The sequence below is a fragment of the Sander lucioperca genome, chromosome 22 (genome assembly GCF_008315115.2).
Source record: "Sander lucioperca isolate FBNREF2018 chromosome 22, SLUC_FBN_1.2, whole genome shotgun sequence".
NCBI classification, from domain to species: Eukaryota; Metazoa; Chordata; class Actinopteri; order Perciformes; family Percidae; genus Sander; species Sander lucioperca.
The window spans coordinates 23,298,989-23,326,732 of NC_050194.1; the positions used below are offsets into that span (position 1 = coordinate 23,298,989).

The window sequence follows — 27,744 nt, forward strand, 5'->3', positions numbered from 1 at the left end:
AAATTGTCGCCAGCCTTTTTGCCTAATCACTAATGATGCCACAGTGGTGCGATGAGATGTGACACTCCCCTGCCATCTGAGATATCTTGATTGGCAATAAAAACACTCTCGGACCAATGGGTGTAGTTTTGAGTTTAGTCAAATGTAAACAGATGGACAAAGTGACTGATGGGTGGACAAACAGCAGCTGAGTCACACACCCACCCCAGATTTCATTGTGTGGGATGAAATCCGAAAGTACGACTAAAGCAACTTGCTATGTAAATTCACAGAATAGTTTAGGAGAAGTGAAAAATAAAATCTAGTTCATGAGGAATGAAACATTTCCTCATGAAGAAGTTAAAACACCCTGATCCCCGGAGTAATATCTGGGCCAAACTGAAGTTGCAGTTGATACAAGATGAATCTTTTATGATCTCAGTGTGAAATCATCAAAAATTGCAGAAAACAGCAGGGAAAAGAAGTTTAAACACACAAACAAAAAGTATAAATAAGTAAAAGGGTTCTTTTACAGTATATATATATATATATATATATATATATATATATTTGTAAGCTATCTTGTTCTCAACACTCAGTCTTATTACATATCTAATTCTATGTTTCTATGATGTAATTAACTTCTTTTTTTTCCTGCAGTTCCCTATGATTAACGAGTTTGGAGAGGACACCAACTCCTACTGCTCCTTTGAGAGCAAAGAGACGGCACTGCTGCACTCAGAAAATGGCAACCTGCAGCAGAGGGTTAACGTCCTGACACACGAGGTAAGAGGAGAGATGAGGACAAGAGGGTGAGACGGACAGAGGGAGGAGAGAGGGAAGACGGGGGACGAGAGGTGGGAGAGGAAGAGAAGAAACGAAATGAGAGAAGGCAGAGGCAAGATGGGATATGTATGAAACAAGAGGAAAGTCCATTCTTACTATATTCATTTGGAATAAACCTTATCACACAAAATGGTTTTCTCAGTATTTGAATTCTGCAGAAATCCCTCCCTACATTGCAAATTAATTGAATCAAAAAGAAAATATAGGCCAACCCTGGTGGACCTACACTGAAAGATGTCCAAAACTAATTAAGCACTAAAGCTGCTGCCCAAGCAAAATATTACTGAGATTGGGTGTTTTTAAGAAACCGTCCAAGGAGCATTGTGACATGGGATTTTCACTCTGCTGTTCTATTTTTGAGACGCACTATAATTGGGCACGAACCTGGCCAAGATTTTTGCTGAATATGTGCGCCTTAAGAGAGAAGAAAGTAGACTTGGGATGACACATTTTGAAATGAATTAGTAAATATATATACAGCATGATTTAAAATTTAAAACAAGATGTGTGCCCGCTACACCGGCAGTATTTCAAAAGAAATTAAAAACCTGTTTTACTACTTTAAAGTTTTCTGCCGCATACTTGAGTGCAACTCCCTTCCAAAAAATGGTCATGAGGGAGAGAGGAGAATGTCAGCGTCCATAATGTGCTAGGACAACTCATTCTCTTCGCTCGCAACTCTATTATTTTCTATGACTGTGTGAACGAGAGCGTGGGGAAATAGAAATGAGAAATGACTGACACAGGAAGGCAGTGGTTGAACTGGTAGCTGTACAAAAAAAAAAATATATATATATATACAAAAAAAAAAAAAAAAGCTTGAGAGCTAGAAAGAGGAAGGAAATGGTTTATGGGAGCAGCAGAAGCGATTAGCGTGGCACACACAAGGTCACACTGCTCTGAGAACGGGCGTTCAGAGTGATGAAATGTAACACGGCTCACTGAGCATGTCCCATGTCCCAGTACCCCTTTTTTTTTGTTTATCTGGCCTTGATAACAACAGTTTTACCTCAACAAGTGGTGTATGGACACATGCAACAGTAGTGGATGGAAACTAGGGCTGCAAGATATGAGGAAAATATGCAATACCCGGCAATTGCGATAAATAAAGATATTAAGTGTACGCAGTTCTGCCTTTCTGCTGCTTTCTGTATTCTGCTAAAATACAACACATTGTTGAATAAAACAAAAAAAATATTTCCAACATTCTTTTATTGAACAAATTAAACTGAACACAAAAGGCACCAATAGAAAAAATATGAATGCTAGTTACATTTTAAAGTGCAGGTTTCTACTCATACTCTTTCAAACAACAACAAAAAAAAACCTCAGTGCAATATCGCAGTCTTTTGCGATGTGTTTATGGTGCAAGTTGACATCGCGATGGCGATTAAAAAAAACGATAAATTGTGCAGCCCTAATGGAAGCGCAATTCATTTGCATTTTTTTTTTTTTTGCAGATTCTCTGGAAATCCGGTTCAAAATTGCACTACACTTAGAAGGAAACCTGGCTAATGTCAGCGTGTTCTGGAGCTTAGCATTTACTATGATAAATACAGTGTTATCATAACTGATAGAGATAGGAAATAAGATCCTATTTGTAAAAACGGAGAACTATCAGTTTAAGTGATCCTCTCTGATGTATTCAAACAAAAACCCTCAGTTCCACACTGCAATCACACCAACTGTTTTATACCAACTAATTAAACTAAAAACACTCTCCAAGAAAACTAGAACAAAACAGACAGCTTTGAACCCAAGAGGCCATTTAAAACAACAAACCAATCACAATCCAGACAGAAGTGAAAATGGAAAAAAGGTGATAATGATAAAATCTCCTCACAGAAATCCAACTCCCAGTAATCCCCCTCCTCAGTCACGATGCTGTTGACAAGCCATCCTTAGTGCCAGATTTATACAAGCATATGTTACCATAGACACGCTGAATAGGCCTCACCGCTCCGGCACACAGCAGTGATAAACCTCTTTGTCCTCGCCGGCTATCTCACTCCCTTGCCGCTGCTCCCACTCTCATTTTCCCTTTTGTCTAAAGTGACCATATTCTTCAACAAAAACACACTTCCCTTCCTGCTTTGAAAATCTCTCCCTTTCACTCAATTTGGTGTACGTCACTTCCCTCAGATCTGTCAAAGAGTATGTGATTATGGCATCCAGTGACATTCACCCCCTTATTATGCCACAGTGTGAAAGAACAGTAAGACATTCATTTTTTTTTTAAATAGTGCTAAAGATGATTGTTGAAATTCTGGTGTGTCAAGATGGATGGGGGAGGCGTACATGCTGAGGTGTCAGGATTTCGGTGTCCTAAATTTTCTTGGTTACACAACAGTTTCTTAAGTGACACATTTGCCGACTCTCACTATGAAAGGTTTTGTTGTTTTTTTTCTTGCTTTTTGGGAGGATGTTTGAAAACTGACAATGAGGGAGGAAAAAAAATGAAGTGAATCTATTCCAACCCATATTTTTTTTGTTTTGTTCCTCGGTCTCAATGCCTTTTTCTCTGTATCTGGCTTTCAGCTCCAGAAGAGGAAGGAGAGAGAGGAGCAACTGGAGGATGTGATCCAGGCCTACGAGAAGATTCACATGGAGAAGAGCAACCTCCAGAGGGATCTCGACAAAATGGTCTGAGACATTATTCAGTCCACTACACTGTGCATTAGTTTTACGCAGAAGCCATATGGCTCATTAATACATTCTTTCACATTCTGCTGAATGTAAAGTGTATATGTCGGCATGGCTGACATCATGAACATGCATTAAACATAAAAGAGATGATTACATTTAAGTCACCAAATGCACTATGGGGCCAACAGTATGTGGACACCTCTCTGCATACATGTAATGTATTTATGTAAACGTAGTCCGGAGCTGTTTTTATGGTTTGGTTCCAATGTAGGGGAAATCTTAATGCTACAACACAATAATATTCAAGACAATCATGTCTGTCCCTTTCCTGTTTCAACATGACAATGCCAACATATACTTATTTTTTGTGCGTTATCCTACACATGTTCAGGCAACTCCAGCCAGTGCACCTGCGCAAGCTGCGGTGCAGAACCTGACCTGTTAAAAAACTAATAGGTCAGGAAAAGATTGTGGTTTAGGTTCATGTTAGTACGTTAGTTATGTAACTTTTGTTTTTTTATGCTTATTTGTATGGGGACAAGTATGTAGCATAGACCTATGCCACACACCACAGCATTTATAGCCTAAGCTAATTTGCAATGCACGTCCCTAGATGGGACAGTAGAGAACACAAATTCAACAATAGATACATGACTTAAAATGCAAAAACTCACAAGGAGATACAGACAAAACAATACACAACACAGACTAATACAATATATCACCATACAACAGGAGCACCAGATCATTCATGACTACATGACTGCTCCCTCTTCAAAAACTGTTTCAGAAGAAGTTTAAAATGATCCCAGTCAGGATAAATTTTTAAGTTCAGTAGATAATGCATTCCACATATTGATCCCCCGAACAGAGAAGGCTGTTTGACCAAATGAAGATTTACAAAAGGGCATCTTAAAGTTCCCGTTGGATGCACCGCGCGATACAGAACCCAAAGCTCTAAGAGGAACCACTAGGTCACTGAGCACCTGGGGAGCCTGGCTATGTAGGCACTTATATACAAGTTTAAGATTTGCAATTTTAGTACAATTAATCGAAATGTAACATATTTAATTTCTTGAGAACATGGCAATGATGAGATCTCATCGGCTTCCTGTCCAAAATTTTAATTGCTCGATTGTATATCATCATAAGAGGCTTTGTTATTGTAGGTGCTGCTTGTGGAGAGGTTACACAATAACTTAGATGTGAAAAGATCATAGCGTGCATGAAAGTATTTGCAGCTTATGTATGTGGTGTTAGCTAAGTACGTAACTACGTTGCAACAGTAAGTTACAATAAGTCAACGTTGACTTTTGCTATCACGCAGGACACGTCACCTGAATTTTTCCATACAGATATGTAACTGAAAACAATATCAAATTCTTGATACATTCTTGTAGTTTCTATATTTCTGTTGCATACCTCAAAACGAAAACATTAACGTTCTCCCCATTACCTCAGTGGGTAATATTGTATTATCACTACCCTGTGTAAATGGTAAATGAAGGAAACAGTAATGTATACTACGACTGTCTGTTTTCTCTCTCCTGACATTACTTTTCCTTTTGTCGCTCTGATGGAACGATAAAGAAAACAGACAGACACTTTGACCGGTTACTTTAGAGTACACTGCTCATTTCAAAGTAATTGCACTCTGAGCAAACCGTTTTCTAATACTGAGTCAACAGTCCTTCAGAGAGAAGAATCCTTTTAGAGTTAATCAGTGAAATGTCTCCTCTGACACAGACAAACTCTTGATTGACTGTAAAGCCACATCAATATCGAAAGATTTAATTTAGGAAAGTATGGTAAATATTTCTTTTCCAAGAAACTGCAACTTCCTTTAATTAAAAAAAAAAGATGCTAAGATTAGTTTTTAGCTTAATCCTCCTTTGTTGCATTTTTCATACTGTGAGAATCTCCTTTTATAAGCACATTTCTGTAACTGGTTACAAATCAAAGTCGATCCAGCCCCAGGTAGACGCTTCCAACTGAACAGCTTGGCTGGCTGGTCTTTCCCAGATCCCCTCTGTGATAATAAACCCTCTCATATGACAGTGAAGTCCACTGAGCACCTCATGCCGAGCAGCCTCAGCAGTTTTATGTGGGCAGAATGATTACGGGAGGAAGTGAGCCAAAAAACGTTGGAACTGCCACCTGCCGAGGACTGACACAGTGTCAATGTCACCTGAAGTCTGTGGCAGCAACGGTTAATACTGCTCCAGCTAACTGCTGGGCCACACTGATCTTTAACCTCCACTCACTCATCAACATAATATTATATATATATCATTATGTGTGTGTATTTTGCACAATGACAGAAAAACCTAACCCTTGTGTTGTCTTCCCTTCAACCTTGAAAAAAACGACATTTTTGACGCCTTTTTTTCACAGTTTGTTTTTGCTTTTTCCAACGTTTTAATTTTTTTCTTCTACACATTTTCAGAGCTTATTTCTACGTCCCATATTTTCTGATATAAAACAAAGATTTAAAATGGGTCAATGTGACCCAAGGTCAACACGAGGGTTAAAAATGTAGTTTTCCATGTACTGTAGAGGGAATTATGTCCAAAATAAGGCCCTAAGGCCTGTCAAATCTGACTCCAATTTATTAATTCCTGCGCCTTCTCACATCGGACTTAAGTTTACCAGAACACAAGGATCAATCTGAGACGAAGAGTTCAGTTAAGCAAAGTTTACTGAGTCCAGCATAAAAGTACATACCTCAAAGTTTTTAGGCTGAAATAAAACACCAATGCCTGGTTGAAAATATCAGTATTATAATATCAGTGCCAGGATGTGAATGTAGACCACTCGGCCAGGCATGCCAAAACACTTTTTTATTTATGAACTTCAATAATCAAAGGAAAAATAAACTCAAAATGAAATAGCACAACTTGGTGTCAACATAAAACACAGCGCTTTCAAGCCGGGGAGCGGAGTTCACTTCGCAGCGAAAACGAAATACGTTCACACAGGAAACATGTGGTCGTTCCTCGGGAGTGTTTTAATCAAACCACAATCTTTTTTCTTTTAAGTTTTGGTGCCTAAACTTAACTTTTTCTTGCTAAACTCAACTACCATGGCCCTGAAAAGACCGTCATCTGGCGGTGTGTATATAGCCGGCTCGCAGTCTTGGCGGCTAAACACATCTACAAATTGCAGTTGCTGGTTGTGTCTAGCTCCGTAGCCGGCGTCACGGAGCTAGACACAACCAACATCTTCCGCTCGGATTTTTGCCTAATCCTAGTGCCTTCCAGGCAGCGAGACTTTACTTAGTTTAAAAGACTTCTATTGATAATATGATCTATTGGTGAAGTAGCATTGATCACTTTTGGGGGTAGGGGGGGATATATAGACCAGAAAGGGACATGTTCACAAACTGGCTTTTAGCGAGTTACAAAGTAGAAAAAGTAGCCTGGCTGTGTGTCGCTGGCCATAAGTGCCTAAGAACGTACTGTATATAACTTCTGTAACTATGTTAATCCTGTGCACGTGTCATGTAGTTGGAATATTTTACTAAAGCATTGAAAATGTGTGTGATTACAGTCCAGTCTGGTGGAGAAGCATGTGGAGCGTATCCTGGGCCTGGAGTCAGCTCTGAGGCAGAGGGAAAACTCCCTACAGAAACTCAACATGCAGCTGCACAGCAAAGACATGCAGTATCTGCAGCTGCACGCCGGACCGGACCAACACAGTGAGTGGCTGTCAACTCTCACTCAGGATGTAGATCTGTAGTTGAGATGTGCCGGTTCTACTGTAAAGAAATTCTGATGGCAACAGTACAGCCAACAATTTCTTTTACCATCATTACCGTGATTATCGCCACAATAATCGTAACATGATATTTTAAAAACCGGCACATCCCTCATTTATATATCTATAAATAAATATATGTAATGAAAATGTAAAATACAAAATTCAGACGGTTGCTTGGATATTTCGGTTCATTAACTACTCAACTCTGATAACCATTTTGATAGTTACTGTAAAAAATAAGTTGAATAAGAAAATACATTTTAATATCAACCAGCCAATATCTCTGTTAGTCACTCGCCACTCATCTTTTCTCTGTATCTTTAATCAAATCCAACAATCTGGCCAGAAAAGCATTTTTAGTTGAGGTCAGGTGAATCTTTGGCCTGTTGGAGAGAAGCTTGGACATTTTGTTCTAACTCCTCAGTCACAGTCGCAGAAAAAAAGACCTCCAAATCAATGTGGCTGCTAGTGACTGAAACTCAGAACATTTGTTTGCGCCTGGTACTATAAATTTGAGGATTTCTCCGTATTATTCAGCCTGTTGCTTCCATCTGTACAGCCAAGTGATCTCTATTGTAATTAGACTGCATCACCAAATGCTAGAAAACCTGTGAGATAATTTGACTTATTATGATGCAAATCCATTCCTGTATCAGATGCATCAAACAAGGCGGGTCACTCCATTGCTTTAACTGCATTTATGAGAGAAAAATGTGATTAAAACCTTAAACCACATATGGTTTTGAACTATAAAGCCTCACCAAGTCAGCAGATTCCCTCATTTTGAGACAGCAGCACAGAATTCAAGATAAAATATGCAGTCCACCACTGTTGTAGAAGAGTGTAGAAGAGTGTTTTAAACTTTAGCTGTTCTAGAGTCAGTAGATGCTAAACTCTGCTCCCTTCAACGACGTGGGCGGTTGACTGAAACCTGGAAGAAATGTGTCACCGCCACCTCAACAGATGCCTCTAAATGATGGCATACCTTGATGAAGAGGAGGTATAATTCTGCATCAAGCTCTCGTATTTAATGAAAAAAGGGGTGTATTAGCTTTTTTTTTATTCCTTAAATTTGTTTGAGTTTGCAAGGTTGTATTGTTGATTAGTAGCTGTGTGTGTGTGTGTATGTGTGTGTGTGTGTGTGTGTGTGTGTGTGTGTGTGTGTGTGTGTGTGTGTGTGTGTGTGTGTGTGTGTGTGTGTGTGTGTGTGTGTGTGTGTGTGAGTGAATATGAGGAGATATCCATGTACAGTATGTGTCCACACCCGGGTGAGGAGGCAGTAGAAGCTGGGATATAAAAGATGATGCACTGTTACTTTGTCTTCTGGCTCAAGGACTTGAGTCTGTGTGAGCGGAGCTGAATCACTAACATTCCCACACAGATCACATCACCCAGGTACGAACTGAAAGATGCTGCCCTTGGAAGAAGTCAGCTCTTCTGCTTTTTCATACTCATCTACTGTACAACAACCGTGGACAGCAGAACGCTGCATTAGTCAGGGCTAAAAGCAATTCAATTCAATTGTATTTATGGTGTCAAATCATGACAGAAGTTATGTCCGGACACTTTACAGGTAGACCACACTCTAATTTACAGAGACCCAACAATTGCCCCAAAGAGCAAGCATTTGGTGCAACAGCTGCGGGGAAAAAACTTCCCTTTAACAGGCAGAAAGTTCAGACACAACCTGGCTGTTGAAATGCAAGCAATGAAAATGAAGTGTTTTGTTCACTTTGACATGTTCTCTCTCTTTCCTCCCAGTGCTGGACTGTCCAGCTTTGACCCTTCAGAGCTCCCGCAGCCTGGACACCCTGTCCGACCTGAAGCTGCAGCGGCTGGAGGCCGAGCTGGAAGGGGCGCGGCACGAGGCCCAGGGGGCATGTCAGAGGGAAGAGGAGCTGAAGGGGGAGTGCGAGAGAATGAAGGAGGAGATGAGGATGCTGCAGAACAGCCAGAGGGACAGGGTAAGTGTGTGTTTTAGAGTGCTTGGGTTGCCACACGAGTGGACTGTACTGTGCCTGGACATTTTAAATTATGTAAAGAATACTGTCAGAGACGCAATTGACCCCAAAATAATATCTTGTGATGGATTCTCGTGAATGTCCTGATTGGTTTGTGATAAAGTGTTAAGAGAAATGTAAATGTCAAAATATATGTCCAAAACATTGATATCGGATGATTCTGCAACAAAAGAACACAAAAAAGATATAATATTTAAAGACATGATTCTCCTATGATTTGGAATGTATTCCTGGCTCCAGTGGGACACAAAACCCTGACCTTGCCAAGCTCAAGCTGTAGGCATTGAGCTGTGTATGGACTAAAATCCCAACATATCAGTGTCAGAGTCCAGCTCTACCCAGGACGTGACAGAGGACTGAATATGCTACAGTTTATTCCATTAGTGCTGAAATCAATATTGTACCTAGTTAGTAGGGATGGGGGGAAAAAATCGGAAATTGTATGTATCGTGATTTTTTTTGTGATGATTTTAGAATCGATTCTTTTCACTAGAATCGTGGGTTTTTTTTAAACCAATGATTGACCTAAATATTGTAGTGTTTATACGGTACCGTCGAATGCGACTACATCGTATCCGTTTCCAGCTAAACAGAGCGAAAGCAGAAAATGGCACGTTATGTTCTTCTTTACAAATGAAATAACTGTCAGACTGACTGACTGACGTGTGATGTGCATTCTTCTTAGAAAACAATTTGTTTTTAGAAATTTCTCATGATATATTGTCTCTAGAAGTGTATTATTCAACTTTTGTTTTTGTTAAAGAAGGAATAGAAAATCGCAATACTCAATACTATCTAATCGCAATACTTTTAGAAGAGCAATAAATGAAAATCGCAATACAAATCTAATTGGCACCCATGTATCGTGACAGAATCGGAACTGGACAAAAGCATATTGTCCCAGCCCTACTAGTTAGTGCGCAATTTTGAGAAGTACTATTATTCACTTTATGCCATGAGTTACTGTAGATGGAAGATTAATACCACTGTCATGTCTGTAGGCCTATATTAAATATGAAGCTATATACAGCTGGTTACCTTAGCTTAGCACAAAGACTGGAAACAGGGGCGAACAGCTAGCCTGGCTCTGTCCAAAGATAACCTAAGGTTTGTACGCTTCAACTTTTGAAGAAGAAACAGCTAGCTCAGACAGATCCAAGCTAGCCGTTTCCCCCGTGTCCAATCTTTATGCTAAGCTAAGCTAACCAGCCTTTAGCACGTAAAGGTAAAGTGGGTTTTCATCTCAGCAAAAAATAAAAAGTATCTCAACATGTTGAACTATTCCTTAAGATCTTCCTACAGCTGATTTGCTGACATTTAATGCCACATCAGAGCATCTCATTAGTCACTAAAAAGACAACACAATCTCAACTTTTCAAATGCAGTTATCTCTCTCTTTGTTGTGGCAATATTGCTAAATATATGAAATATATATGCTTCTGGGATGACTTCACATACACACATAATGCCATAAAAAAGGTCCACAGCGGCACATACATGTAGACACACACACACCACACACACACACACACACACACACACACACACACACACACACACACACACACACAGTGCTTGAATAATAATTATCAATAGACCTGTTTTCACCCACGTCCACTTTATTTCTATATGATGTAAACTTCAAACATGTTGCCTTGATGGGCTCTTGCTGTTAGATTTTGTCCAATATTCTACCAGCACCTGCATGCTAATCTAATTTCACGCTCTACTTCGGCAGGAAATGACTTCTCCGTGCAAGCAGTGTGATGTGGAATGGATAAAGAAGGTGGGAGATGAGCAGTAAGTGACTACAGCCGATCTCTACGGGGTCGGGGGTGCGGGGGGTAGTAGGAAGGAACTAGGTAGTTATGTCAGGAAGAAGAGATATTGGTTAAGGAGCATCATCTATGGCAGGGGTCACCAACCTTTTTGAAACTGAGAGCTACTTCATGGTTACTGAGTCATATGAAGGGCTACCAGTTTGATACACTCTTCTGAAGTAACAAATTTGCTCAGTTTGCCTTTAGTTATATATGATTATTAATGATTAATGATACTCATCTATGTGAAGACACTGATTACGTTAATGATTTCTCACAATAATTATCAACAATGACTTAACAAGGTGGGAAACAGATAATATCAATATTCAATTTTCATTTTTAGAACTGGCCTGAGGGCTACTCATGTGGTCCTTGGGGGCTACCTGGTGCCCGCGGGCACCGTGTTGGTGACCCCTGATCTATGGCAACGTCAGAGAAAAGAAAGAGCAAAAGGAGAAATGTTTCACTAAAAGCCGCTCCTCATCTAAATCTTTATTCTCCGGCTGATGTGATGACCTCCGGGGGCCTCATTAGAAACTAGACAAGCTCGCCATCGCTGGCTAACTGCATTCAAATGCAGCATTAATAAAGGAGCCTTATTCTTGGAGCACAACAGCTGTATTTACTATATACTGCAAGATATGTGCATTCAACTGAAACATTGCTCATTTGGCAAGAGATTAGACTGAGCAGTAGGGGGCAGTGTGAGCGCAGTGTAGGACGCCTTCCTGTCCACTTCCTCATCTCTAAGAGGCATTAATTCCAGTTTTGTCTATCTATACATTCTCTGTCTTATGCTTCCACACCTGAAATCTACAAAAAGAGCAATAGTGAGCATTCAAGCAGCACTGTTTCCACTTATTTCTCTGCCACTTTACAGCCAAAGAGATAAACTTGTGCTGAGAGGAAAGAAAGTAGCTTATCATCTTATTGCCCCAGGCATCACATTACTGTTTACAAGGTGTTACAGGTAAGAAAAGAAGTAAAAACCACAGCAGGTTGGGCAGATGACTTCCACACAGTGAAACCCCAAGAGTGTTTCGATGGGGAACAAACTGAAAGTAAATGGTGCGGCAGCGAAGAGAGGCTGAGTTTGTATTGAGTGTGTGGTGAAAGCCTACTGCTTTTTCCAGACCACGGTCACCTTTTGGTTTTACTCAACAATATCACTTACTCCTACTGAAAAGCTGTGATGCCTCGACTCTGTTTCCTGGTGCTTTTTCTTGTAATTGGGTTCATTTAGTGTAAACTGAACAGATTGATATGGAAGATTTTTCATGTGCTGTGTAGACAGTGGTGGAAGTGAAATTATTCAGATCCTTTACTTCAGTAAAAATACTACCACACTGTGAAAATACTTCACTACAAGTAAAGGTCCTGCAATTAAAACCTTACTTACATGTAAGTAAAAGTATGTATCAGCAAATGTACTTTTAAAGGTCCAGTGTGTAACGTGTTTAGTTGTTCATTATCAAACTCTGTGTTGCCCGTTCACAAACTTGTCCTTTTTCATGAATATTTACCACCACCATCAATTCCAAGTATTCCTATTGGCTTGACATTTTACATTTGCATTTGCATGAACTGGGGTAGACGCTCCATATTCATGCTCCATCTTGAAATACATTAGCCGGTAAGGGACATACAGGACATACTGCTCCGCCTTTCGTGTTTTCGCTGCCACATGATAAACTCACAGGTGCTGCTAATGCTGCTAATGGGTATCGTAGCTTCCCGGCCCCCGGCAAGTTTGAATGTATTCAAAATCCAAATTTCAGGAACAGGAGTCTTCTTCTTCGCCCAGAAAAAGAAAACGGATATTGAAAAGAGCAAGAGACCGGCTTTTTGACGCGTGAAGGCTACTGTAGCTGTAATATGTACTTTGAACTGCGTGGCGCGAGAGAGTTGATTGCGATATATGATCTCAACGCTAGATGGGAGAAATTCCTACACATTGGACCTTTAAGTCTCAGTGCAGTAAAATGTTCCCTGTCAGAGTTTTCCCATTATATCTGATGTTTCTGGATTAATATTCCTGCTGCATTAATGTTTCATTTTCATGCTGTAAAAAAATGCATCATATTCTATATAAGATCATCATATGTTTGTAGCGTCGCTGTCTTGTGAGAACCACGTATCTCTTAAAAAGGTTTAAGACTTTTCATGGTATCAGAAACACAGCCCTGTTTTCAGCTTTTTTTAGACTTTTTAAAGACTATGTAGCTTAAGAAGTAGTAGTAGAATTGTCTCAACACATAAAAGGACACTTCATCCTTCAGTTTATCACAAACATCCAACATTTTTCAACAGTTTTCACTGGACAGGAAGGGGATGAAAAACTGAAAAGTAACCAAAACTGTCAGATGGTTTTACCCTATTTACCTCTGAGTGGCTACGTAATGGAGTAGAACTATAAAGTTGCATATAATGGAAATACTCAAGTAAAGTACTTGCAATTTGTACTTAAGTAACTGTACTTGTACATTGTTCCACTGGCTGTGGATCACATTAACACCAGCTTTGCCCTAATAATCATCAGCACTTTAGGAGAGTGTTGGAGGAAATTGCTGGTATTTCAAAATGGAGACTTTTGTTAGTAACTTCATTTTATTGTGATACTTTTAAAGCTTCTCATGTACACTGAAACTGTTGATATACCAGCAACTGGACTGATGGATTCATGAAATTTTCACCTAAAAAACCAAACAAAAATAATTTGATCTTCTTTATTCTTGTTTTGGAAATGTTTCTGTTTCGTAAGAGGCGGTTTGTGGCTAATCCTATAACCTGTCAGAGTTTTCGTGACTACATTTGTGGATTTTCATGTGCCTCACTCATAACTAGTAATACGTAAATGAGCTGCCCTCGCCAACCACAAGCCACACGGCTGTAGATGTTAGCAGCCACCTGGCAGTAACCCCCCCCTCCTCTTTACTTCTGTAGAGTGACTGACTAATCCCCCTTCAGCTTTCATAAAATATGAGCAGTTTCCAATAAATCACGACAGACATGATGATTTTAAATTGATCTCCCATTTCTTGTTGGAAATTTAAAAAAAAAAAGTTTAGAAAACTTTATTCTGCCTGAAATAGAGCCTGGCTTTTAAAACCAAGTGCAGTTTTTGGAAATCCATTTTTGAAAATTTTAATTGCTATCTAGCCCCAAAGGTAGCAAATCTTAACACACTAAATGTTTGGTGCAGTATGACGTGTGTGAGGACAGTTTGACACCTCTCTGTGTTCGGCTGAAAGTGCTTCATGCAAGTGTGAAAAGCCCCCACCGTTTAACACCTGCCCTCCATGAGGCAGGAGGCATGCAGTGAAGACCCATATTCAGTTTGTTCATTTCTTTTAAGTAGGCTACAATTAACTTTTTTTTCTCCAGAAAACACAACCACACAGTGACAAGTTAACAAAAATATTTGGGATCGACACATCGCCCTTACCACCGTGTATTTACCTGTTAGAACCCCCCCCCCCCCTTGAAAAGGAAAATGTATCATTCCTTTAAGTTGTAGTTAACATAGAGGAGCTCAGATCACGCAGGCAGCTGCAGTGACAGCTCATTCTTTGAAAGGTCGGATCAGAGGTCAGATTTCTGCCCACACTCTCTTCAATTCATCTCCCACAAACACACATATAAACTGTTTTATCTGATCAATTTAGTGGCACGTAGCTTTCATCACTGCTGCATCTGCATTATCACACCCCTCCTACGCACGGTACTGTACATTGTGCAGTATGTTTGCGCATACAAAGCGAAGAAAGAGGAAACAAAAAGAACCGGCGCATGCTGGCAAATTTCTGAACTTATTTTTAGACATGGCAGAGAAAACAAACAAACGTGAGACCTCTTTTCAAAGACTTTCTAAAGTTGAATTCAATGAAAATGATTGAGAAACTCGGTTAAGTGTGTGTGTGTGTGTGTGTGTGTGTGCACTCGTGTGCAGATGTTCACACATCTGCTTTACTACGCGGGGCCCGGAGTAAGAGGTGTTGCAGCCTGACCCAGACCTCTGACACAGATTGTCAAAACACACAAGCAAAATTGAAAAGTGAGATAGTACAAGTGTGAAAAAGGAAGAGGTGCATGAATCTTAACTGTCAAGAAATTCAGTATACACCGGTGTTTAGAAAGAAAGAAGTCAAAGGAGAGCTGGAGATGAGGGTCTCCGGGAGTAGAGAGGATAATTACTTTTTCTGGGCGCTATCACATTATAGCCTACTACATGTTCCACCCACCATGCCAGTAAGTAACGCAATAGTTTTTATTTTCCTACTGATGCACTAAAATGTATGCATACGTTTGCAGGAGATTTTAGATGATTGTGAATCATTTCAATGTAAAGCACCAGGTTCCACCGACTTTTACCACAAAGAAGGATGTTGTTTGTTCTAAGGTGGGGGGTTAAAGGGGGTTTGGTACCCCACTCTGTTTGAGTCATAGCAGAGTTGGTGGAAAACTAGGTGGGCCACTCGCAAAAGCCAACTAACCAGTGGAAGTTATGACTTATTTTCAGTTTGTTTTTTGTTTTTTTAAATTGTGCGCTTCCTTGAAATGGAGTCTCTAACTTTATTTTAAATGATTTTGGGATGAGGAACGTGTAGCAGTGTGTCGTAGCATCACAGCAAGCATGTTTTTCAGTGCACTTCTTTGCAGATATACTGTATGTAAATGTAAAAAGAATTAGATTGTAGTTTAAAGAAAACAAATTATCTACTGTTATTAGTACAAAAATATATGCAGTGCGAAGACACGATTAAGTTAGTGCGCGGGTGTGCCGGGGAACATACTGTTAATTTGACAGTTTGTTTTATTTGCTGTGTAGGCAGGATACATATGTGTTTTCTTTCTTTTTACTGGTGCTGCAGTGAAAGCTATTCCTCTTTATATAAAAATCCCCAGGATATGCAAACGTGTTTTTTATCTGGCACAATCTTAATGGAGGAATGAGCTCAGTCAAATTCTCATCAACAAAGAGGGTAAACATGGTTATCAGATCTGAGCCTGGCAACGATCTGGCATTTGGGTAAATGTATCGTTCCATTCATCATGAGTGGCAGGTGTTAAAGTTGACTGAACCTTTGCCCTCATAAGAGGTGTTTTTTTTAAGCACCTACGCAAAAGGCAATTCAAAGTGCTGTACGAAATTCATTAAAAACATTGAAAAAAGTGGAGAAAAACATCGTAAAAACATTAAAATGCGAATTAAAAAAACTAACTTTTTAAAGAAAATTCAAACATTTAGAGACATAAATACAGGATAGAAGAGCAAGATGGTTTTTGATGAGTATTTAAGGTTCAGTGCAGTGTCCCAGCTCTAACAGCTTTACATTTGTTATTGCACTTATGAAACTAATCAAACCTCTGAAAGGTCTAGATACAAGAAGTTGACTCACGCTGGCAGGATAAACTGATTATCTTAACAGATTTGAAGTTAGATTTGTGACTTTCACGTCTCGCCAGTCGCGCAATTAACATTCTAATCTACCGCTGACAGTGCTGGAATGAGTGAATTTCAGGTCAAGACTGGGGAGTTTATAAAAATTGGTTAGACATTTGAGATAAGGTGTGCGTTATCAGATTTGAGGGCAGCTACATGGCGTCGGCAGTGACTAACTACTATAGTTGCTTCTCTCTATCTGAACAAAAATCCTCCTCAACCTACAAATCTCTCTGCTATTAACCACATACTGATCACTGATCACTCTTAATCCCATCTAAGCTATCAAATACATGCTTCAAGACATATAGAGATTATTCCTTATATCTGCTTGTATATTGCTTATAAAGTAATTTATATTGTGGGACTCAGATCAGTTTCGAGCTAATGATTTGACTCAAAGTCAGCTTGTTGCCATGGTTAGAAGACACAGAAGCTAAAAAAGACACAGCTTTTGTTTACGGTTCTCGGAGAGAGAGTTGCTCCATCAGTGCGGCCCCTGGGAGAGTCATGACACATCTTGCATTAAATGGTGCGATTTTATGCACTTCAAATTATGCGCCGTGACTTGCACTCTAAAAATATAAAGCCTGTAATTCTCTCAATTAGCTGCCCGGATTTGTGAGGATGTGTCAGTGCTGCAGAGCTCATTCAGTTTGAAGAGGAGATGGAGACGCGTGTGGATTTGTGATGCACTTCCATAAATCTTACAATATTAAATAAAGACTTTGATTAACTTCCATCCATGGTATACATTTTGATTACCTAAAGCTGGGGTAGGCAGTTTTTTGTATCATTGAGCAAGAACTAGACGTCTGCAGCTCCTCTTGGCTCTGATTTCAGGCTTTAGAAAATCTAGCTCGTGAAGGGAGACTTTGGTCAATCACAGGTCATTTCAGAGAGAGGACGTTCCTATTGGCTGTTCTACAAAACGCAGATGCACGTGCGCCTCCCTTCAGCTGGTAAAAAACCTAATTAAATGCTGTAAAATCCTGCAGAAGAAGTTGCTACTCCGGCATTGGCAACAACTGCAGACAATGCAAAGCAATGCCCAAAAAAAGGGAAGACAGACTTAAAAAGAGTCTAACAATAAAATAAAGTCCGGCAATAAACGCAGTAAAACGCGTGTCAGTATCGACGAAGCGTTTTAGAGATGGAGAGAAAATGTTTTGTATTAGTTTATCCTTCTGCTAACCATAGCCAAAGTCTCAGCTATTTCAAGTTCATGTTTATGTAGCGAGCTACAGCCTCGTACAGTTTGTCATCTCAAAGGGCTTTACAAAGAAAACAGGATGGTACTTCTCATAGAATTGCCGCCATATAACGGCATCAGGATCCTAATCACAACGGGGAATGACTAGAACTCGTACAGGTTACTGTATGAAAGGAGGGGCTGAGGACAGAGAGGGGAGAGCTGGAAGAGGAGGCCTGGCATTTTTCAATTCTGGCGGGTTTTTTTGTGCCTTTTCCAGAAAACTACCATCACAAGCTTTGAACAGATTACAGTTTTAAGACATTAACATTCCACCAGCATTGTGATATTCTGTAATGACAATTATTATGATAATTACATAATTGCCTCCCTTCCTCCTTCCTGCAGGGTGAACTTGGCTCTGGCCTACACAGAGTTAACAGAGGAGCTGGGACGCCTCCAAGCGCTGAGCTCCAAGCAGACGGAGATCCTGAGGAAAGCGTCACATGAGCAGGCTAGTCCAGGTTAGCATGTAAAATACTGCATATCAAAAATGTGAAATCCTGGGTCGCTATCACCACATTCCCTCAGTGGTGGAGGATGTATTTAGTTCCTTTACTTGAGTAAAAGTAGAAATACCACACTGTAAAAATACTTAATTACAGGTAAGTCCTGCATTCAAAATAAAAAGTATGCAAAATAATCAAAAAGTAAATGCCCGCTGTTAAGTGTTCTACTCTTATATTATGGAATTATACTCTCCAAGTGCTAAGGAGCGAGGTACAGCATCTCTTGGACTCTTACCAATTTGCCTATAATAATGGCAGGGGTACTGACGATGCCTTAATCAAAACTGTGCACGCTATCTTAAAGCACTTTGAAAATCCATCAGCTTATGTTCGATTATTATTTATGGACTTCAGCTCTGCATTCAATTGTATTCTCCCTCAGACACTGTTATGTAAATGACAACAGATGGAGGTGAACCCCTTCATTATTAGATGGTATGGTTCTTTTCTGACAGGAAGCAGCAGTTAAGAGTCAACTCTACTCTTTCTGATACTCTGAACATAAGTGCAGGTGACCCTCAAGGCTGTGTAAGCTCTCCTTTACTTTCAGACACTGCTATCTATAAACAGGAGATAGAGGAGGTAGTGAAGTGGTGCAACAGGCATAACCTGCCACTTAATGTAAATACAGTTTTTTCCAACTGCTTACACACGTTTTCAAAACTGTCTCCTTTTTTCAAAACTCTACACACAATTCCCAAAACTGCACACACAAAATGCAAAATGCCTCACATCTCCTTCAAAATTAAACACTGCGTTCAAAATACCATAAACACATCTCAAAATGAAGCATTTGCTTGATTGTATGCACAAACACTTTTTTCATAATAGTACATTTTTGGATATACCATGTATACACTGTTGTTCTAAATCTAAAACTCTTTTGTCTTTCATAGGCCTATATCTACATTTACAATGTTCTAGAGTGAAAGTAATCTGCTGAGAGTGGTTGAAAAGTGCACTGTAAACAAACAGAAAATATTTATTGGGCAAAACATCACGTTTGTAAGAGTAGCACAGTGTTGTATACAGTAGCATGAAACAAGAAAACAAAAGTACAAACATATGTAAACCAAAGGTATCATTTTTAGAATAAAGAATATGTGTGTGTGTGTGTGTGTGTGTGTGTGTGTGTGTGTGTGTGTGTGTGTGTGTGTTGTGTGTGTTTGTGCGTGCTTGTGTGTCGGGGCGGGGGGGGGAGAATTGTATGCACTTTGTGCAAAACAAAGTCTGATTGATTTGTAATGCTGTAATAGTCATTAGATAGTTGCATGCAGTGTGGACACCACTGTAAAGCTACTCAATCCGTGGTTGATCGCATGATGAATAAGTGTGGCCCTGATCTCATCAGAGATGGCTCTCCTTCTTCCTCTTCTTCCCTCCTCCTCCTCCTCCTCCTCCTCCTCCTCATTGTCGTCCCCTGTCTCTCCCTCCTCCTCCCCTTGCTCTCTGTCTATTGTTGGCATCCATTGTTCAAAACAGGTAATCTGACCTTTGACCTCTGTATAGGCCTATACTAAAGCAGTGATTGGTTAGTGTTCAGTTATGACATAATGTGTTTGCACATGTGAGGAGTGTGTGTGTGTGTGTGTGTGTGCCCTGGTAAATAAGTGTAGCATTTTGATAGGTTATGAGAATTGTGTGTAGTGTTTTGAAAAAAGTGTTTTATGCAATTGAAAACTGAGTGAAAGGCTGAGAAATAACATAGTTTTGGAGATTTGCTGTGTAATTTTGCACTCTGAGTGAGAGGTTTCAAAAATCGTGTGACATGAAAAGATTTTGTGTGTAAGCAGTTGAAAAAACCTGTAAAACCAAAGAAATTATTTTTGACCCCAGGTCTATAGGAGATCAATGCACACTCCAAATTTAAGGTGTACTTGTTGAGCAGGTAACAACATATAAGTATTTAGGCATACAATTAGACTGTCAGTTGCAGTGGTCCCATCAAGTGGAGTTTGTTTGCTCAAAGATGAGTCAGTGACAGTGAACTTAGAGTTCATGGAGTGGACAAAGATATCATGCTACTGTTTTACAAGGCAGCCATTGAATCTATTGTTCGTTATTGCATTATGGCTCGGTTCGGTAACCTGTCCATTAAATTAAAATCACAGCTCCAAAACGTAATAAAAAGGGCTGGAAAAAGAATTGGCCAAATGCCACCAACTCCTCTTCAGGAGCTCTTCGAGGAGGTGGTGAGGAAACAGGGTCTCAAAATCACCCACGACCCAAATCACGTCCTGTATAGTGAGTATGAGCTGATGCCTTCAGGCAGAAGGTACAGGTTACCAAACTCATTTGTGCCTCTTTCAATCAAATGAATAATAATGAATGAATAAGAGATAAGGTGTGTGTGTGTGTATTGGCTGCAGTGGTGTATGTGTGACTAATACTACTCAATAATATTTGTGGTACTTACCATTATGGTTATAGGATGTGCAATGCCTGATAGGGTACTGGTGCAATATTTTTATATATAACTATGCTATGTTATATTTGATATGGTATTATGCAATTGTGCAATACAGAAGTTATTGACCACGGCATGAGTTAACGGGAAATGTGCAATCATTATCAAAATTAAGTGCAATGTGTTGTGAGTTCTCTTCTGTTCTTCTGTGATTGTGAGGAAAGGTAGGGGAGGTATTGTGTGAGGTGTCGCCATTTCGTTTCTCTCGAATGCCCAAGATGAATTTCTCCTATAGGAGACAATCAAGGCTTATCTTATCTTAAGTATAGTTGTACAGCTGTTGGATACTTTTACCTGTAACATTGCAACATACTTTATGAGTTCATCATCATCATGTTTTGCGTATAAAATCTTTAAGCAAGGTAACTAATACATGTGGTAGAATAGAAAATACAATATTTCCATCTGTGTGGAGTGGAAATACTGAAGTAGCATGACATTTAAATACTCAAGTACCTCAAATTTGTACTTAAGTACTGTTAAGTTACATTCTACTACTGAGAGACGTACTTCAGTACCTTCAACATAATTTATACCTAATTGTTTGTAAATTCAACAAAAATAGTTACATTTTCTTTTTCGATAGATGCAGGTATGTTTTAAAATTAAGTAAAATACTTTAAATACATTATTGTAGGTCTCTACAGTTCTGCATGTGCTGTCTAATGACATAAAACAAAGAACGTCTGGTTGTGATTTGAGATAGAAACCAACATACAAAGCAGCGTACAAGTGCTAAACAGTAGCAACACCTTTCCCTTCCTGCACACACAGTCACACACAGTGCATTGTCTGCCTACCACAAACCAAATGGCACCACACGCATTACCTTTACTTAGCTGTAGCTAGTCCAAACTGGAAAAGGATTTTGCATAAATCAATAAATTACTGTGCATTTTAAAGCAGACAACAGTAGGGAGAACACACAAAAAACCCCAAACTGCGTTTAATTTTTCCCGAAAGGCAGGTTGTTTCACATTAATCTATTAATCTAGAAAATGTGACTTAAATGGCACTTCTGCATAATTTGTTATAGGATTGTGTGGCTGATACATATGCCTCTCGGCTATCTTTAACAACAAAACAAATATTTTTCGTGAATTGTTGAAATAATCAGAGAAGTGGGAATTTGTGCGGAGCCATACAAGCTCTCCTGGGTGTTATACTGCAGAAGTAAATGTGAACTGAAGAGTCCCATTGGACGGTTTCCACCTCATTCGGAGGCTCTGAGCATGCCTTAGAGCACAAACACCCCCCTTTCTTTTAACACCTCAACCAACCGGCCATAAATGATGTTTCCTCTTTGATATGGGAAGTGGAGCTGAAGTTGTGACTGACTCATCAACATATCTTGTAATTACACAAAACTGTACAACTGTACAGATCTTTATCTTTTTATGAATACATAGAGGAACATAATGTGTATTTCTATTCATACCCTGATGCAGCATCTGTAGGATTTTTTTTTTTTTTTTAAACTGCCATGAATGTCTTCTCATAAAATGCATATAGACTGTTTTGGTACAAAAGTGTTGTTGACGCCTCTTACACAACATGGTCAAAAGTATGTGGACACCTGAACATTACACCCATGTGCGGGTGTTGAACACCTTCCAAAACCATGAACATTAATCTGCCACTATTCTGGTTTTAGTCTTTCCACCAGATGTTGAACCTGCTGCAGGGATTTTGTGCCATTCCGACATAAAAGCATTGGTTAGGTCCAACACTGATGTTGGGCGATCAGTTCTGGCTCACTGTTGGTGTTCCAGTTCATCCAAAAGGTGTTGGATTGGGTTAAGGTCAGGGCTCAGTGCAGGCCAGTCAAGTTCATGAAGTTCTTTCACAACAGACTGGAACATTTCTTTATGGAGTTGTCTTTGTGCACAGGGGCATTGTCATGTTAAAACAGTAAAAGGTCAAACATAAACTGTTGCTACAAAGCTGAAATAACACTATTGTCTAAAATATAATTGTATTATAGCGTAGCATTAAGATGTCCTTTAATTAGAAAGAAGGGGTCTACCCCAAACCATGATGAACAGCCCCAGACCAAGAGTACACAAAAGTATATGCACAAGTGTGTCCACATACTGTACTATTGGTCAGGTTACCAAACTTCTTTTCTAATGTGTTTTTACACATTTTTCTTTTCTTCCCTCAGTCCAGCGCCACTCTCCAATCCACCACCAGCGCCACTCTCCAGTATCTCAGCGCCACTCGCCCATCTCCCAGCGCCACTCTCCGGTCCCACCTCCGCCACACCACTCCCCAATCCAACAGAGGCGCTCACCGGTGCGCCTCTCTCCAGACATGCACCGCCGTTCACCCCTGCTGGACGTCAATGGCGGTCCGGCCTCTTACTCCTGCCGGCCACCCAGCCAGCACCTGAGGGCCAGCTTCCAGGGCCGTCGCAGTTACTCCGAGGTTGCTGATCCCTCCGCTTACCAGTGCCCACCCCGCTTCTCCCTGGACCCTGTCGCCACCCTGCCTAAGCCTCGGCCCTACATTGACGGCTACGCAAAACAGCAGCAACAACATGTGGGCTCTCCTCATGGTGGACTGCAGCACAGAGGCTCCCCGTCTCCCCATCAGGGTGGTGCAGGAGGAGACGGGGGCCTCGGGGAGAGCTCCATGCGCCACTCAAGAGAGATGCCATTCCCTCTGTCTGAGGTGGCCCACCTGCATTTTGAGCCCCCTCCTCCTTCCACACCGGCCCGCCAGCTCCCACAGTCCTCTGAAGATGAGGAGGAGTGGACTTGCCCGCATCCCATCAGCCCACCACGGACGCTGGGCGTGCTCTCTTCGGCAGTGCCCAGTGGCGTCATGAGAGGCCCAGCATCCTGCTCAGTCTTCCCCATCCCTCAGAGGTCTAACAACCTCAGCTGCCACCCGCAGCCGGGGTACATGTCAGCCGAGCACGCTCAGTCCTGGCCTTCAATCAATGTGAGTTCAAACAAAATGTAAAACTCGATCACATCGATGTAAAAGAGATAGTATAGCTACATGTTTGAGTGATTTTGAAACTATGAATTTGCAGCAGTGAAGCATTTTTTGTTTGTCACTTTGTCACAACTGTAGTTACTGTGGGAGTGCTGAGCTGCTTCACAGAAAATAACTAATGAGCCTTTTGCACACTCGATGTCACAATCATCTTAAGACCTCTGTCTTTATCACATCTCTTTCTAGTTCCTTAAAAGTAATTACTAAACAGAAACAGTTATTTGCTTCCTTTCTGAGCATGACATGAGAAGATTGATATCAATCTAGTGTGTTTAGCCTACCTTAGCATAAAGGGTAAACAGCTCTGGCCAAATTGAAAATATACACCAAACAACATCTTTAAAGCCTGACGGCTAAATAACACATCTCGTTTGTTTAACCTGTACAGTACATGAACAGAAAAACAACTATTGTGGTTTTAGAGTGAGATAGTGAGTGTCGGAACTATTTCTTGGCAAACAACAACTGAATGCAAATATTGTGCACAGCTTTTTCAAAGTAAGGTTGCATAGTTTGGTACCATCGTGCCTGTGCAGAGACCAAAGCAAGAACCTGTGCTCACCATACAAATATGGCAACCCATGCTAGTGACAGAGACGGCACACAGGGATTACTTGCTGTTACTCAAGAAATAACTCCAACTCTAACTTAAACACACAAGATACATCATATAAATAAACAGTTGTTTTTTTAACCTTAACTTTAACATTTGTCAGGTTAGAAAATGCCTTTATTTTTGTAAAAATGATTTAAACAGTTTTGGAAGGCACTAACCACTGCCTGAATTGGACCCAAAAAGGTGCCAGTACCCTAAATTAGCAGTTGCATGACATGATCATCGCATGGGTCTTGGATACATTTGTAGGTTTTTTTCTTGTAGGGGTGACCCCGAATAGTTGACTATTCAATCTAAAGAGCCTGATTCGACTACCAATCACACAGTCGAATCATTGCAGTGTCTGAAGATGTGGTAATGAAACAAAGGATCATTCCATTCGGGCTATATGGGGGTGCTGAATGTCTGATTTCACATAGAATTGCTTGGTTTCTCCAAATAAATCATTTACATATCAGCCTATTCATAATACTGTTAATAACAATCAGAAATAAGGGTACTCATGTGGACAAAAATCAGAAGTGTGGGTACTCAGTACTGGTGAACTGGCCCATTACAGGCACTGGCACTGACTAATGATGTCATCCTGCTGATAGATCAGAACACGCTTTTATGTGTCGTTCTGGAGGGCACTTCCGTGTCGATCTTCTCATCTCCTTCTTGGATAGAAAGCAAATATAGTTCCCACGATGTTGAGACATTCCTCTGATAACTATTCTTCTCTCTAAATTTAACTGGATTACTCAATGAATCAGTGTTTGGATGAGAGTTTCCACCTGGATTTACTACAAAGGTCTATTTCATGGCAAAACCCTGTTGTGTAAGTCTGAAGTGATCACTCACCAAGTAGTAATGTAATTTTGTCGCCTCCCACAGAATGATTAATACAATCCAGTGAAGATGTAGAAGATGTAGTGCTTTATCCTGATGTCTAATGTCTGTGTGTGTTTGTGTGTGTGTGTGTGTGTGTGTGTGTGTGTGTGTGTGTGTGTGTGTGTGTGTGTGTGTGTGTGTGTGTGTGTGTGTGTGTTGCCCCGCAGCTCTGGATGGAGACGGAGGAGAGCGACATGCGGAGCTGCCCTCTCTGCCAGCTGATATTCCCCATCGGTTACCCTGACGATGCCCTCATCAAGCACATTGACTCCCACCTGGAGAACAGCAAGATCTAATTGCCATGGAAACCAGCCCGCACACATCTGCGCTCTCCTCTTATAGATTAGGTAACAAGATTGGCAGAAGTGGCCAAATGGAAAGTCAAACGTAGAATCACCAGTTATCGATAGTTAGGGATGCAAAATGGATGCAGGGGCCTGGTATATTTGGGAAGTACTTAAACCAGGGTCTCTCTTGGACTTCTGAGTCCTTTACCGATCGCCCTTCAGACAGCTCTGCCTGTATAATCACTGGCTCTGGTTGCTGCTGTTTTGTTGTGAGTCTTGTTGTGTGGTTTCAGACAGTTTCAGGTATCGTGTTGTTTTTCGCTTCACAGTGTAGTACACTTAGTTATAGCAAAGTAAGCCAAAGACGAGGTTCGAGAGGCACGCTGGCAGGTTCAGAGGGCTCTGCATGTCAAAAAGTTAGTTTCAGTGTGCATCGGTAAAGATCAGGGAGATCTGAGGCGTCCTTTCTGACAAACCATTGTCACCACTTAGCTTTAAATACTGTACGCTTGGACATTTTCTATCTCTCAAACAAAACTACAGAAACACTATGTACACTATGTTGCAGAGGATTTTGTGGAGTAAGAGCAGAGGACAGCCATCTGGTAGAAGCTGGCTTATTAAAATGATCTGACAGAATAGTTGTATGAGTGAAGATTTTAAGTTTTTGATGCTGAAGTGAGGAAAGAACACAACACTGTGAAGGAATTCTGTATGGCCATCAGGGTTTGATGCCAGTTCACTTTCACTTCTCGAAAACAAGGTTTTCATGGCAGTTAAGAACGTATAAAACATTCCAGTCTCACATTTCATTTACTGACAAATCAAGCTGGAGAATATGAATGTGAAAGTATGTTTGGATCAGCCTGATGGCGGTTTTATGATGATGCCCTGCAGGGCGGGGCGGTGGTGTTGATGCGAGTGAAGGGAAAGTTTTAGTCAGAATATACCTTTATGCTTGCTTGTTCAAAAATCTAAGCTAAACTTTAAGTTGGAAAAGCCTATACAATGTATCCGTTTTCAGTCCCCATATATATTTTCGATGTATTATTTCCTATTTATATTGTCGATCTGTAAGGCAAAAAAATATGAAGATATATTTTTGCAAATGTTAATGCACCACGTCTCATGTTGGTGTTTCTCCCATGTGCTTGCACACTGCTGTATATTAGAGGAGTTGGAGGTTAAAATCCCACCGCATGGGATATTTTTCTGTACAAATTATCAACTGGGATTCTCCTCGTCTCCCTCAAGATCTGACCTTCAAACAGTTTGATGTCACGACTGCCCAGACCACCCAACAAAAAAATCTAAAAAAAAAAAAAAGAAAAGAAAGAAAAAAGAAGGCACTCAGCGGGCTGCATGAGATCAAGACTTCTGACCTGCTTTGAGAAAAAAAGGCAGAATTTCTAACTGTACTATATTTCTATCTCGGAGATCTGATACAAAAAACTTAATCTCCAAACAGCAAAATTATCTCTGCAGGGTTTCAACAATGACAATACTCTTCTTTTGATACATGGGTTTCATTTTTTTCACAAGTGGAATCTTAACTTGAGATCTGCTTGTGGGACTTGAACTTCTTTTTGAAAAAGAGAAAAGAAAAAAACAACAAAGTTATACTGATGTCAGCTAATCTGAGGCTTTCAGTTCCATGTGCAGTTTCTAATGTAGGGGATGTCCCTACACACCCACCCATGCATTTAAACTGGAAGTTACTGAGGAGATGAAATGTGGTACATTAGAGCACATAGGGCAGTGATTGTGGCAGCAGGATGTTGTAGGACATGTAAGATTTCATGTCCAAGTACTCTTGAGCAACACATTGAATCCCTACAAGCTCTGGATGCTCTGCTCCAGGCTACAACTTCTTATAAAAAAGTTAAAGAGAGTTTACCAACAGGGGTCAAAGCATATCAGATAAAAGGATAACTGGTGTATTACCACTTGGACATCATTTTAGTGGGTTCGGACACTGGTTCTGTTGGTTATGATAACATTGTACTTACCTTGTTGATTGCTGAGATCTGGGACAGCACAGGCATAGCCATTTCTCCTTTGCTTTACATTTTGTCCAATAAAAAGGTTTTGAAGAGAAAAATGAAATCGCTCCAAGATGTCAGCAAACGTGTTAGCTCATTAGCTTATCTCAGTCACTAACAGGACAATAGGTGCACACAGTTTATTTAAAGTGGCCATATTATCCTCATTTTCAGGTTC

At 40.3% G+C, this 27,744-nt stretch overlaps 1 protein-coding gene across 2 annotated transcripts in view; it reads left to right on the plus strand.

Annotated features, from left to right (window-relative positions):
* tbkbp1 (TBK1 binding protein 1) overlaps positions 1-27,405 on the plus strand; it is a 60,046-nt gene extending 32,641 nt beyond the window's left edge. For both annotated transcript variants that reach the window (XM_031315392.2, XM_031315391.2), the window contains exons 3-10: positions 640-765; positions 3,364-3,468; positions 7,021-7,168; positions 8,992-9,194; positions 10,990-11,051; positions 18,118-18,233; positions 22,910-23,691; positions 25,405-27,405. In XM_031315392.2, coding sequence (XP_031171252.1) covers positions 640-765; positions 3,364-3,468; positions 7,021-7,168; positions 8,992-9,194; positions 10,990-11,051; positions 18,118-18,233; positions 22,910-23,691; positions 25,405-25,533 — 1,671 coding nt within the window. In that variant the 3' untranslated portion in view covers positions 25,534-27,405. The remainder of the gene's footprint in view (positions 1-639; positions 766-3,363; positions 3,469-7,020; positions 7,169-8,991; positions 9,195-10,989; positions 11,052-18,117; positions 18,234-22,909; positions 23,692-25,404) is intronic.
* Positions 27,406-27,744: the final 339 nt, after the last annotated feature.